Below are 15,403 nucleotides of genomic sequence, written 5' to 3'. Positions count from 1 at the left end.
TCTATCATCTTAGTAGAATGAAAACTCCTTGAGAGTAGGTTTTTGTCTTTGTGTTTCCAGTCAGTCAATAAACATTAAGAACCAGGCATTGTGCTAAAAAGATATAAAAAGAGGCAAAAGACAATCCCTACTTCTCAAGGAGCTCACACTCTAATGCGATATATAACAAGCAAATAAATATGTATTTGGGATTTTAAAAAAAGGACTGATTTAAAGAACAAAGGCACTAGTAGTATTAAGAAGGATTGGGAAAGAATTCCTGCTGAAGGTAGAATTTTAGTTGAGCTTTAGAGAATGTTCTGACTGCTCAATACCTCCTCATCAGGTATTAAAGCCAGGAGGTATTTTATTTTATATTTTTTAGGCTTTTTTTTGGTAAGGCAAATGGGGTTAAGTGGCTTGCCCAAGGCCACACAGCTAGGTAATTATTAAATGTCTGAAACTGGATTTGAACCCAGGTACTCCTGACTCCAGGGTCAGTGCTTTATCCACTGCACCACCTAGCTGCCCCAAGCCAGGGGGTATTGAGGAGGAGGCAGAGCATTTCAGGCATGGGGACAACCAGAGAAAATATCTGAAGCTGAGGGATTAAGTGACATGTTCCAAAGATGGAATGTCTTATTGTGGAATAGGTAGGAGGTCAGTGTTAATGAATTTATATGTGGCAGGGAGTAAGGTGTAAAGATTGAAAAAGATGGAAGAGTCTAGGTTATGAAAGGCTTGGATCAAATCCTTCAAGCAGAGGATTTTTTATTTCATTCTAGAGGCAATAGAAAGTTTATTGAGGGTGTGTGTGTGGATAGATGGGGTAAAGGAGACAGGGTTTGACGTGATGTGACATTCACTTCAGTGAAATCATTTTGATTTATGAATAGAGGACATATTAAGAGGAGAAAGATTTGAGATAGGCAGATCTATCAGCAGGTTATTACAATAGACCAGTTGTGAAGTGATGAGAGCCTGCTTCAGTGTAGTGGCAGCAACTGAGGAAAGAAGGGGGCATATTAAGAAAAATTGCAAAAAATGACCTCAACACACCTTGGTAACAGATTTCTAGGTTGGAAGTCTGAAGTACTAGGAGGACGGTATTGCCCTCAGTAATAGGGAATTTAGGAGGTGGGATATTTCCCTCTGACCTATGAACTGAATGGTCAAATTGCCAAGGCAACCATAGGTGGTACTTGAAATCCAATAAATCTAGGAACTTATTAGGGGCAAATTAAGGAAATGTTTGACCATGAGCTATAGCCCAAGAGTGATGTTATATTCAAATATATTCAAATGGACCTTGGCAGAAATAAGATTCCCCTCCGCTGGTTTAGGGAGAAAGATAATGAGCATATTGGACATATTGAATTTAAGATATCTATTGGGTATTCAGTTCAAAATGTCTTAAAAGCAGTTAGAGTTGAGAGATTGGAAGTCAATAGAGAGGTTAGGGCTAGATAGCTAGATTTGAGATTCATTAGTATAGAAATAGTAATTCATGGGAGCTGATGACATTACTAAATGAAGTTTTAAAGAGAAGGAAAAGAGAAAATGACCCAGGATAGCATCCTGCAGTTAAAAGGTATGATTTAGATGAGGATCTAGCAAAGACAATTGAGAAGGAATAGTCTTAATAGGTAGGAGAAGGAGAAGAGAATGGTGTTCAGAAAACCTAGAGAGAAGAATGTCGAGGAGAGGGGAAATCAGTGTCAAAGGATGTTGAGAGGTCAAGAAGAATAAGGATTGAAAAAAGGGAATTGAAGTCTTTACAACTAAGTTTCAGTAAGTTCTAACAATGAATTCCAAAAAATATATATTTAAATTCACAGTGTTTGAAGGTACATTTAATTATGTAAAAGTCATCATTGCTTCCAGCCCATGGAAGTATATAGTGCTAATGTGAATAATTTGGCCACTTCATGGGAATTCATTGTTTGCACTAACTGAAACCTGGCTATATGTACATCATATATGTATTATGTATATTGTTTCACCTTTCAGGGGCTCTTGAAAAATGAAGCAGTTCCACTAAGGCCTTCTAGCTTTAAATCCTATTATTACCTTCCTCTGACTTCTTACCTCTGAGGTGGGGAAGGGGAGAGGTGAAAAATGGGAGTAAGTGGTATGGGGATAGGACCTCCATGTGAGAAAGTCTCCCTAGTCTAACAAGGCTGTCTAGAAACTGTCCAGATCTGTTCAGAATAGTTTGAAAACCTTATTAACAATGATAGTTTAAAGTTATCTCCCTGAATGCCATCATGCTGATGTATTCTATGTATTTAGAATTTTAGAGTTTGCTAAGCAGGGTTATTTGATAAATCTGTCTTCCCTTTTTCTCCCTATAGCCTTCAGAGGAAGAAGAGATTGTTGATTTGCTCTTGATGAAAATCTTCAGTTTCCTTGGCATTAAATGTAAACAGAGTGAGAATGTCATGACTTCCGGTATCAGTCAGCCCTAGCCTGCCCAGGCAGATGACAGGGTTTAAATTCATTGCTGTTTTTATGAGGGGTAGTGCAGGCAATGCCCAGGTACCAGAGGCCAAAGACTTGAGCCTAAATAGGAATTTATTTATTCATTTGAGTCTTAGAGTTCATTTAGAGTGGTAACATGATATAGTGAAAATAGCACTTTCTGACTAGATTATGAACTCCTTGAAAGCAGAAATATCTTTGTACTCTTAGAACAGCAACCTCACACGGTTAATAATGCTTAATAAATACCTGGTGACCAACTGAATACTGCCTCAGGTATTTATTAGCTGTCTGACCCTAGGCAAATCACTTAACCTTTCTGAGCCTCATAGAAAAAAATGGGGATGATAATATTCATAGTTCTTATCTTACAGTGTTGTTGTAAGAGTCAGATGGGATAATTGTCACTTGTTATTTCTTGTTTTTTACATAGAAGTCCAGGAAGGAAGAATAATTAGAGACACAGAAAAGTTCTGTTTCTCTGCATTTTTTCCTATTTTAGTCAGTTTTTTTCTCTCTACTGATTGCATTTGTTCTATTTTCTGTAACTTGATAGTAAAGTATTTAATAAAAAAATCTGTGATCAAAAATCTCTCCCAACAGAGCAATTGTTTAATTGGTTCTTCATCCTTTAAACCTTCCTGATCATCGTCTGTTATTAAACTAAGCTTCCTACAATGCTCAGGTTCAATCTCTCCTAGGTTTTTCCTGAAATCTCTGGTTGTTAGCACTTATTAATCTTCTGTATAACTTTAATATATACTTGTATTTACATATTGTATCTTCTCTATTGAATGGGGGATGAGGCTGTTAAACTTTGGGGGTGATATCTCCAGTACTAGCACTGAGTTTTGCACACAGTAGGCATGTAATAAGTGGTTTAAAAAATAAACTTAATCTTATAGATGGCTTATTCTCTGTAAGACTACATTCATTAACCAATAGGCACAAATAGACAATGATACCTGCTGATACTGACTCTATTCTTGTCCCTACTAAAGGAGGTAACTTGATCTAGTCTTAAGGTAACAGCCCTGACACTTACCAGCTGAGAAACCTTAGGGAAAATCATGGTAACCTGCTAGCTTCAGTTTCCTCATCTATAAAATGGAGATAATTCTTTTAAAATGTTTTATTGATGGCTATTGTTTTTTCATATTGGTCAATTCCTAACATGCTCCACCCTCCATTTCCAACCTCCCCTAAAAACCTTTCCTTGTAATAAAAAGCCACAGTAAAGCAAAATGAACCCACACATCAACCATGTCTATTCTGGATCTATAGTATATTGCCTAGAGAGGAGGGAAATATATTTTATCATTAATTCCCTGGAATCAAGATTAATCATTTACATTCATCTAAATGTCTTTTAGTAATTTTCTTTATATTATTATGGTCACTGTGTATATTGTTCTTTTGGTTCCATTTTCCTTACCCTCTAGCAGGCATAAAATGTTTCCAGATTATATTGAAATTCTCATAATTGTCATTTCTTAAAGTAGTAACATAACCTTTAATTTTCTTTACTACAGTTTATTCAGTTGTTTCCCCAATCAATAGGTATTTACATTTCCCCCATTTTTTGCTATTAAAAAGCTGCATCTATATATATGCATATAATATATATATATATATAATATATATTTATGAGACCTTTCCATTTGCCTTTGATTTCTTTGGGTTGTATGCAATTAGAGATAATTCAGAATCAAAGGGTATGCCCATTTAGTAACTTTTCTCAAATTCCTTACTGTTTTTCAGAATGGTTGGATCAATATAGCTCCACCAATAGTGTATTATTAGTGTGAATATATTCTCCAAAGGAGATGACAATACTTTCCCTATAGGCTTCACAGATTATGGAGATAAGCACTATGTAAATCTTAAAGAGCTATGGAAATGTGACTTAATATAATTTCTATATAATCCAATTAGGAATCAATCATACACTAATGTTTTATATGTATAGTACTTAACTAGAATACATATACATATTCATACATAGTCATATTTACAAATATGTTCCCTCCACAATTAAACAGACATGTAAGGCAAGCAGGGGGTGGGACTTAAGAATCTATTCCATTTGCATCCCCTTAATTAGATGAAATTAATTACATGATGTGAGAAGAAAGTAACAGACAATGAGAAAAGAGCCTCACTTTTGGTCTTTGAGCAATTCATTTTTATATGAAGGAGCCAGGAAACTTAACTTAAGATGAACAAAGTCATTTGGCAAGGCCAGCATCCTTTTCTCTCCCCACTCACTAAGTGAATGAAGGAATTGAGAATTAAAAACCAAAAGAACTGGATTTATGGACTGGAGACAAACCATTTGGCTTCCCCAATACCTACTCATACTCCAAAAGGAATGAGGATCAAGAAATTCAATGAGAAACAACAACAAATGATTTTTTTTCGACCCCAGAATTGCACAAGAGGTTAACCAGGAGCCTGAGGACAATGCCAGCACCAACACTGGTTGATTCTATATCCTCATTATCTGGCCTATTGCAAGTTTTCTAATAATATATAGGTGGGGTTTGATTAGGGGACTGCCCTTGTTGCATTCCCAATTTATTTTTCTTTAATTTTTCTTTATTCATTTTTCCAACTATATGCAACGGAAGTTTTCAACAATTTTCTTTTACAAGTCTGAGTTTGACATTTTTCTCCCCTCTCCCTTCCCTCTCTTCTGAGAGAAAACAATCTAATATAGGCTATACATGTATAACTGTGTTAAACATAAATCCATATTAATCAAGATGTGAAAGGAGAATCAAATAGAAATGAGAAAAAAAATTAATGAGAAAAAATAATACATAAGACAACTTTTAAAAATTGAAGATAGTAAGCTTTGGTCTGCATTTAAACTCCATAGTTCTCTGGATATGGATGGTATTTTCCATCATAAGTCTTTTAGAATTGTCTTTGATTATTGTACTTCAGAAATAAACAAATGATCATTACCTAATGTTACCGTTAGTGGGTACAATGTTCTGATTCTGCTCACTTCTCTAGGTATCAGTTCTTATAAGTCTTTCCAGGCTAAAGTCCCATCCCTCATGATTTCTTATAGAACAAGATTGTTCCATCACATTCATACACCACAATTTGTTCAACTATTCCCCAATTGATAGGCATCCCCTCGATTTAGATGAAAGTACATGATGTGAAAACCTTGCCTGCCTCATGTCTCCTTCACTCCTTTCTCAGAGTGGAACTCTGGGGAAAACCTCTAAAAGTTTAGAAATAGTCATGAGATTACAGGGTCCCTTCTATTAGTTAGTCAGTGTGACTAGATTTTATATGTGAAGGGGACTAGTGTGAGATGACTGGTAAGGTAGAAAAGGTTCAATTTATGAAGAATTTCAAATGTCAAAGAGTTTATATTTGAGTCTGGAGGTACCAGGGGACAACTGGAGCTTACTGAGTAGAGGGATGACATGTTTATATATACACCAAGTCTCTCTCCACTTTGGTCTTCCAGGCCCAGGGGAGTTTTTATCTCAGGGTACTGGATGAAGGATCTGGACCATGTATGTGAAATATCACCCCAAGTCTCCCTGTCAAAGCTGGTAGCTTCAATTAATCAATATTCATTTACGAAATGCCCATATGTGCTGGACAAAAATTAAAGTTTCTACCCTCAAAATGCATATATTCTATTGAGGGAAGACATGTACAGTAATATTTCATTTTACTGAACTTTTCTTATATTGTATTTTTTACAAATTGAAGATTTGTGTTAAGTCTATTTGAACCTGCTATTGAACAAGTCTATTTGAACTATTTTTCCATGTGCTCACATTGTGTCATGTTTTAGTAATTCTCACGTTTCAAAGGTTTTCATTATTATTATATCTATTATGGTGATTCTGTGATCAATGATCTTTGATGTTATTACTGTAATTGCTTTAAGGTACCATGAACAATGTCCATATAAGATGATGTGTTGATTCAAATTCTGGGATCACTTTATTGGACAAGCTAGTAATAATAAATTGAGGTCATTTTCCCTCATGATCACCAAAGACTCCTCAAATGAGCCTCTCAGGGCCCTTTAAATCCAGGTGTTTTCTTCTGACTATATATTAGGGACCTCCCCAGACAAATGAAAGGCAATTCTGAATGGGTGGGCTGGCCTTTAGGAATGGCTGATCACAACCCTCTCTGATATATAAAGAATGCCATTGTTCCATGGGAGGTTGCTGCCTTCTGCAATCTTGGTTAGAAAAAACATAAGTCATCTAAAGCATATTTTTACTGGCTTGATCTCCCCCACCTTTTTTTGATCAGATCATGCCAGATTTTGATTAGGAGAGGCAAGATAGATGTCAGGAGTTTGGGACACTAATGTACTGTTGATGGGAGTTATGAATTGATCCAACCATTCTAGAGAGCAATCTGAAACTGTGTCCAACAGGCTACAAAACTGAGTATACCCCTTGATTTAGCATATGCCAGGAGCTCTTCTGGCTGTGGGTTTCTGGATTCAGACAAACCAAAGAAAACTTGGGAACCTGGGGGAGGAGGTTCATAATGTTTATTTGTAGCAGCAGCAGCAGGCACTACAGAACATGTTCACATACAAATCCACATATCAGTACACATTTACGAAAAGTCTGCCCACAGGACAAGGCATATATTGGGGCATAAAACAAAGGCAGCATCAGACCAGTTTTGAGGGTTACATAAATCTTAAGAAATAAACAAGTTTATTTCTTAAAAAAAAAAGTTGGACCCAGCAATTAGGAGTGTAAGTTTGTGATATCTGGGAACCCCAGGGAATCATGGATAGATAAGACTTGGTTGGGGGATCTCAGAGTGGTAAGGTACCCATCTATGTTGTCCAAGGACTGATTGGATGAGATCCAATCGATCCTTGGAGAACTCACATCTAGTGTATCATAGGGCCTATTCATATGATCTTTCTAGTGTGGTGCTTGCTCTCCACTGGGATAGCCCCCAAGATCCCACTGTGCCACAAAGAGTCAGCAGAACCTGCCTACATGGAGCTAGTCATCATTATTGGTTCATTAGTAAGCAGTTGCTGAGAGTTGATTGATTTCAGTCCCCACAATCCTCCCCAAAACCAGGACCTTGACAAGCTCCATGAACTGAAGGCCAAAGCCTGGCAGATTATGAACCGGTTGGTCCCCTCAGCCCTAATCAACCTCTCCCAACTTTTCATCCATAAAACTAGAAACTTCCAGCACACCCCCCCCCCAGGGGTCCATGACCAACAGTACCACAGTGGAAAAAATGCCAGGCCCCCTGGAGACAGGGGGGCATCTTAGTCCAGAAAGCAATCAGGTTTTGACCAAGAAGAAATTAGAGGACCTGGCTAGAGAGATAGAACCCAAAGAACAGCTGACTGAAGATGTAGAAAAGATGCTACTTCAGATCGCTGATGACTTCATCAAGAGTGTGATGAAGGCAGCCTGCCAGCAGGTTTGGCATCAAAAATCTAGCACTTTAGAGGTCAAAGATGTCCAGGTTTGGGTTCAGAAGAAATACAGCCCTATAAAAAGGCCTGTAACACAGAGGCTCACAGAGAATGGCCTTAATTTGCAAAACAACCAAAAAATAATCCATGAGAGGGGCAGGAAGAAGACCACACGGCATTTGGAGATAACAGACAGGCCTCCACAGTATTGCCTATAGAATTTTTTTTTATGCTTTAAAGAGAAGCATGTGTATGTGTGTGTGTGTGTGTGTGTGTGTGTCTGTGTGTCTGTGTGTGTCTATAGTGACTGAGGAGACCTGACAAAAAGTTCTTAGTCATTCTTTGGTCTCAGTTCCCCTCCCTCAGAAGGGGAGGTTTGATTTGATTTGTGGTTTATCCCAAGTGGTTGTTGCGGGGGACACACACACACACACATACACACACACACACACACACACACACACAGAGTATCCATGTCTTGTTTGGTGCAATTGTAGAGGTTTCTGTTTTTCTTTCCAACGCATTCTTTGTAACATCAGTGTTTATATGAAAATGATTTTGATTTTTCAAAAGCAAAGATATTGTTAATCTAACAAAAAAAAGAAATAAACAAGTTGTATAACTGTTGACTAAGGGAATTCACATCTAGAACCATAGATGGCTTTCACATTTGATCAAATAAGGCTTGCTTTACATCAAGCTATAACCCTAATAACTGCATTCCAAAGAGATAATGAAAAAGGGGGAAGGACCTATATGTACAAAAATGCTTACAACTCTTTTAGTGGTGGCAAAGAACTGGAACTGAGGGAATGCCCATCAAGTGGAGATTGGCTGAAGAAGTTATTGTACATGAATATGATGGTAACTATTGTTCTGTAATAAATCATGAGCAGGGTGGCTAGGTGGCCCAGTGGATAGAGCCCCTGCCCTGGAGTCAGGAGTACCTGAGTCCAAATTTGGCCTCAGACACTTAATAATTACCTAGCTGTGTGGCCTTGAGCAAGCCACTTAAGCTCATTGCCTTGCAAAAAAAAAATGAGCAGGCAAATTTCTGAAAAACCTGGAAAGACTTAAATGAACTGATACTGAGTGAGCAGAAGCAAGAAAACACTGTACACAGCAACAGCAACAGTGTGATGATCAACTATGATAGACTTAGCTCCTCTCAACAATACCAAGGACAATTTCAAAAGACTGTGATAGAAAATGTCATCCACATCCAGAGGAAGAACTATGGAGTCTGAATGCAGATCAAAACTATTTTCTCATAATTTTGTTTTTTCCCTCTCATGGTTTCCCCTTTTGTTCTGATTTCTCTTTCACAACATAAGGAATACAGAAATATGTTTAACATGACTGTACATCACAATTTACACGTGTACAATTTGTTATCTTACTACTGTGGGGAGGTGGGAGGGAAGGGAATGAGATAGAAAAATGCAGAACTCAAGATCTTACAAAGACGAATGTTGGAAATTATCTTTACATGTAATTGGAAAAAAATAAAACAAAAAAATTGTTTTTAAATAAAAGAATAACTAGACAATTTTAAAGGGGGGGGAGGGAAGAGAAACAAGTCACAAGAGCCATTCCCCTTGGGAGAGAAGATCAGCTCAAACTGCCTTCTGTTAACCTGGCTCTGACAAGCAGAGTCCCGGGAATAATTGCGTTAGTCAGTTCCGGCTGAGTCTCCCTTGAGCTACGCTAGACAGGGGTTTCGCTATCGCTGATTAATATTAAATATCAAATGATACGGCATAACATTAATTTCCTCCAACAGCCAGCCTAAACGTCGTCCCGGTTCTGTTTGTGTCTTTCTCCGGACGAGAGGGAAGCCGGGCCGACTAAAAACCCCACAGTGGCCTCGTAGGCCGCCTTCACGGCTGCCTTATCCCTGCGGCCGCCGGGGTCCAGGCGAGGCTCTCCGGCAGCTCCAGGACCAGGCTGGGCCGGTGCGTCTGCACGGGCCTTCCCGGACCGGCTGTTTCCTGCTCGCTTACAAGCCTACGGAATAAGCATAAGCAGGCAGTGGGGCACCAAGGCGGCGGCGCCTCCCTCCGCTGCGGGGGTCTGCACCAGACCCCCATGTCTGAGGCACGTCCGTGTACGTGCCGTGCGCGCGCGCGCGCGCACACACACACACACACACAAACACAAACACACAGACACACAGACACACAGACACACAGACACACACACACACACACACACACATATACACCCGCATGGGCTGAGGGGGCCCCCACAAGCGGCCCTTTCAGACCAGGCGTGTCTCCCCTTCTCCGATTTCTTCTCTCTGCATGGGCGTGGGGGCAAGTCGCTAACTCCCCGGGCCGGGAGATCGAGGCCCAGGCTGGCGCGCAGTGGCGGCGCCGGGCTCCCGTTCTCCCTGGCCCCGGGGAGGCCGCGCCCGGCCGCCCTCTGCTCGGCCGGGAACCAGGGCCAACTGGGGCGCGGGGCTGGCTGGAGCCCTAGAGATGTCCTGGGGCCGGGGGCCCGGCGGCCTTCCCGGAGTCCACGGAGGGCGCCGCGCCGCGCCCCGGGAGGAACTGGCCCCGGGGAGCCCCCTCCCGGCCCGCCCCGCCCCTCGCGGCCCGCCCCGCCCCCCCGCGGCCCGCCCCGCCCCCCCGCTTGCTCGCCTCTCCGGAGGCTCAGCCCGGGCCACGTGGCCCTCCGGGCCCGCCTCGCGGATTCGGGGCCGCGCCCGCTCCGCCCTAGCCCCGGCCGCCGGGCGGGCTCAGTCCGAAGGCCCTCCTCCTTTCCCAGCCTCCGGCCTAGGGCCGCCGGGACCCGGGCCGCCCCGCCCCCGGAGAAGATGGCGCTGCGAGCGGCCAGGAGCGTGCGGGTCGCGGCCTCCTCCCTGTGGGCGGCGGCCGGGGCCGAGACCCCCAGGCCCCGGGCCTCGCTCCCGGCCGCCCCTGCGCGCCTCCGGGCCCCGAGCGGCCCGGGCTCCCCGCCCTTCCCGGCGGCCGCTGCCTCCCGGGGCCTCCGCACCGGCGCCCTGCGACTGGCGGGTGAGTCCGCGGGGCAGCGGGCCGGGTGGGGGTGGGGGTGGGGCGGCGCGGGCCCTGGGGCTCCTCTTTGTTCCCCGCCGCCCCGCCGGACCGTCCGGGCGGGGGCTCGGCGGGCCCCTAGTCCTCCCTTTGCGCCCCCGCGGGACTCTACCGTTTCCCTCGGCGTCCAGAGCGCGCCCGCCCCCGCTGCGGGGCTCGGGACTGTCCCTGAGCGCCGCAGGGCCGGTGTGCGGGGGCGGGGGCGGGGCCGGTGTGCGGGGCGGGGGGCGGGGCCGGTGTGCGGGGCGGGGGGGCAGGGCCGGTGTGCGGAGCTGGATTAAAAGGTCCGCCAAGGCCCTTGCTAATATTCAGGGTCTCAGGCCTAAGATTTCCGACCCTTTTCCTGTGAGTTCTGTTTATTGTGCAGCCGAAGCGCATCTGTCTGAGTGAATGGCTGACGAGATTGATGGGGGGCCAAGGACTCCCCAGGTTAAGTCTCGTCCCAGGCTGCCCTCTTCCTCTTGCCCGCTCCGTAGTTTCCTGTAAGGCTGGGGTTAAATCCCCTCAACCTTGGGACTACTTACTGGTTTTCTTAACTTGCATTCCTAGTTCCTTCATCACTTGTCACACTGCCCTTTTTGGAGATGTGTCCAAATTCTTCTGTCTTGTCATTTGAAACGTTTGTATTTTTGTATTTCAAAACATGATGCCTTTACTTTTCTGAAATGCTAAATTTTATGTTTTAGTTCGAAAATTCACAGACAAGCATGAATGGATATCAACTGAAAATGGTATTGGAACAGTGGGAATCAGCAACTTTGCACAGGTATTGTTTTTTTCCATATCTGTAAGGTCTTTTATAATTCTGTAAATATCTTTATCCTCCATGGCATGTGATGATGGTTTAGGCTTTACTTGGAATTTTCTTTTGAGGTAATGTTCTTTAGTATCCTAAAATAGGGCTGGGAATCTTTTTCTGTTTAAGTCTACTTGCCTTTAGTTTAATTAAAGTTATAGTTAAAAGCAAATTAAATTCATTTTGATTTCATGTTTTCCCTGGGCCATCTCTCCTTTAAAACATTGTCACTGAGACCCTTTCTTTTAATGAGTGACAGTGTTTTATAGTTTGTTTTTTAATACAGTACTTTATACTATTCTATATAGTGGATTTTTCTTGGTTATTGGTAGTTGAAAATGTAACATTTTGATCCATGAGAATAGATTCAGGGCTGCCAATTTAGCCCAGGTACTTAACTGCACTCAAACTGGCTGGATATTGGACCAGAGCTTTCTCAACTTGGTCCACAGAATAAATTTAACTATTCCTTGTCTTAACCTAGCCTATAGGTTACATGGAGTCTATTTTGACCAGGAATTTTCTTCATTGAGTAGTGTGGCATCAATCTTTTTTATCATTTGCAAAATTATAAGGGTTAAATCTGAATTTAGATTTTATATCTAATGAAAGGAAACAAAACTTTATTTGAATAGAATGTACTGGGGTGGCTAGGTGGTGCAGTGGATAAAGCACCAGCCCTGGAGTCAGGAGTATCTGGGTTCAAATCCGGTCTCAGACACTTAATAATTACTTAGCTGTGTGGCCTTAGGCAAGCTACTTAACCCCATTTGCCTTGCAAAAAAACCTAAAAAAAAAATGTGGGGCTGCTAGGTGGCACAGAGGATAAAGCACCAGCCCTGGAGTCAGGAGTACCTGGGTTCAAATCCGACCTCAGACACTTAATAATTACCTAGCCATGTGGCCTTAGGCAAGCCACTTAACCCCATTTGCCTTGCAAAAAAAAAAAAAACTGAATAGAATGTACTACAATTTCAAGGACTTATTCATTAATAAGTTTTAATACTTGGCTAGACCTTTAGGTAGAGAAAAGGAGGACTTTACAGTTTAGGAGTAAGACTTAACTTACAAAAAAAGGAGATTTTAATTATTAGAATTAGCAGTTATTAAAACATTTTAAAATTGTCTAAAATTGCTGAGAATATTATATTCTGAGTTTAGCAGAGTTCTCAATAGATTTCCAGTTTTTTAAGTTATCCCAACCTAGTGTTTTCCATTTGTAAGGGTTTTTAAAAGATTTATCCAACTCTTAAACTGAAGAAAATATCAGTAATACTATGAGAGAATAGTACTGATTTGGAATCAATGAACTTTGGTTCTCATGTTAATTTATCACTTAGTGTGTGACCTTGGGCAAATCATGAAACATCTCTAGACCTTAAGTGTTCTCATATTTAAAAGGAGGAGACTGAAACTAGATTAAGTTCCTGTTCAGCTCTAAATTTGTGATATAACTGTTGTTAATATTTTGGGTTTTTTTCCTTGTGAGAGACTGCTAAAATGAAGTAGTTGTTTTCTTTTCTCATAAAACCTTTACAGTCTCCTCTTGACTGCTGCAGACATAAGATCTGGGCCTGGTACATAGAAAGCTGGCCTTAAACCTAGGTAGACCGCAATTTAAATTCTGCCTCTGATAATTACTTTTTGGGTGATACTGGGCATGTCATTGTCTTTTAGTGCTTTAGGCAATTCTCTTGAGAACAATTGAGTTGCATAGAAATTACTGTTAAATTATGGTTAAAGGGGAGTGAAATCACAAATTCAATCCCTCTTCCTGTCTGTTGATACTTGAGAGCATAAATTTTCAGATTGGATCCATTTCTATTTGAGTTTGACACCACTACTTTAGAGAAATGAGATGAAAACCAACGAACAGGAAAGCTATTGATTCTTTGTCATTCAATAATAGCTAATGTTTATACATTATTTTGGAGTATACAAAATGCTTTATATGTATTCTCTCCTAATCTTGACAACAGTATTATGAGGTAGGAAACACTTTTTTACAGAAGAGGATCTGAGGCAGAGGTTAAGTGATTTGCTCAAGGTCACACAACTAATGAGGCTGAATTCTAACTAAACCTTTAAGGCTCCCAAATCTGGCACCTTAATACACTACTGAAACTTGTGAATTTATCATAACAAAATTCTTGGATATCTATTTTTGGAATGTCACTATACCAGATTCTTTTGGTAAAGAAATATGAAATATTCTTTTTACTCAAAAGTTTTATAGTCTAGTTGGGGAGATAATCTTGCATAGCCCACTATAACACAGGAACTGTAGGAGTTCAACTAAAAGCACTGTGATTTCCAAGTAGAGTCATGAAGAAAGACTTCATGGGGGAGGTGGCATGTTGAGCTAGGCCTTATGAATGAATTCAACAACAACTGAGATTTGTATCTAACAGCCTAAAGTTTGCAAAATGCTTTTTCATACAGATATTAACCCCATTTTACAGATCAGGAAACTGAGGTTGAGAGAGGTTATTGGACATTTTGAACCTGGATATCCCCTAGGCATATCAAACTCAGCAAATAGAATTTGTTATGTTTCATCCAAAACCAACTCCTCTTCTGAATTTCCCTATTTCAATTGAAGTCATAATCCTTCTTGGTCACCCAGGTTTGTAACTCTTATTCTCTTCACCCACCCATCTAGCTAGTTGCCAAATATTGTCATGTTGAATTCCACAAATCTCACATCAATCTTTTTCTGTTTACTTAAATGACCACCACCCTAATTGAACTCTTCATCACCTCTATTCTGAATTATTGTATTTGCTTTTCCTAACTGGCATTCTGCCTCAAGTCTCACCCTTCTCCTACTCATCTTCCATATAGTTGGCGAAGTGATAATCCTAGTGTCTTGGTTTCCCTACTGGATAAACTCCACTGGCCACTTCTCTCCTTCAAGATCAAACACTTTTATACTCTGGCACCAATCTCCCTTCCTAGTTTCCCCTTTGTGCATTTTTCAGTCTAGCCACACTAATCTAATTGCTGTTTTTCAGACACAACATTCCATCTCCTTTTCTATATGCTTTTACACTAGCTGTTACCCATAATTGGATTGTACTCCATCCTTACCCCTACCTGTTAGAACTCTTTCCTTCAAAGACAAACTCAAGCCTCACTATCACCATGAGGCTTTTTCTAATAATCTCTTCCCCCTTCAATTACATTGTATTATAGTTATTCTGTATATACTTCAATATGTACATGCTGCCTCCCTCAATAGAATTCAAGTTATTGAGGGCAAGTATGATTGCATGTCTGTCTTTGTAACCTCAGCATAAGCTTGGCACATAATGAGTTGTTGACAAAAAGTGATTGGTTAAGGGACTTGCCTGGGGTCACACAATATGAAAAGAGATTTCCATATTTGGCAGTTTGTCAGCACTCAGTGCCTCTCTCTCAAGTCTAAGATCAGTGGGTAATTATGTTGGGGGGAAAAGGATGAGGTGAGCATTCCAAGGATAGAGGAGTGTAAGCATAGACATATGTGATAATTGGGAAAGGGCAAGTCCAGTTTGGCTGAAGCAGTTGGTTTCATGAAACTATGATATTAGTTACTATATCTGATTTGAAGTTTCACCCCTTTACCCTTAGGAAGCATTGGGAGATGTAGTTTACTGTAGT

General features: G+C 41.2%; 1 protein-coding gene and 1 pseudogene across 1 annotated transcript in view; both read left to right on the top strand.

Moving 5' to 3' along the window:
- LOC141504613 (polycystin-1-like protein 2) overlaps window positions 1-15,367 on the top strand; it is a 157,984-nt gene extending 142,617 nt beyond the window's left edge. Inside the window, 3 exon segments of the mRNA XM_074209734.1 lie at window positions 2,334-2,468; window positions 11,652-11,731; window positions 13,771-15,367. Of these exon segments, the coding sequence (XP_074065835.1) occupies window positions 2,334-2,468; window positions 11,652-11,731; window positions 13,771-13,798 (243 nt within the window). The 3' untranslated portion in view covers window positions 13,799-15,367.
- Window positions 7,542-8,053, top strand: LOC141515337 (transcription initiation factor TFIID subunit 12 pseudogene; annotated as a pseudogene).
- Window positions 15,368-15,403: the final 36 nt, after the last annotated feature.

This window comes from Macrotis lagotis, chromosome 1, assembly GCF_037893015.1.
Source record: "Macrotis lagotis isolate mMagLag1 chromosome 1, bilby.v1.9.chrom.fasta, whole genome shotgun sequence".
NCBI classification, from domain to species: Eukaryota; Metazoa; Chordata; class Mammalia; order Peramelemorphia; family Peramelidae; genus Macrotis; species Macrotis lagotis.
The sequence above is the reverse complement of the archived record's forward strand: the minus strand, read 5'-3'. Positions and strand labels throughout refer to the sequence as shown.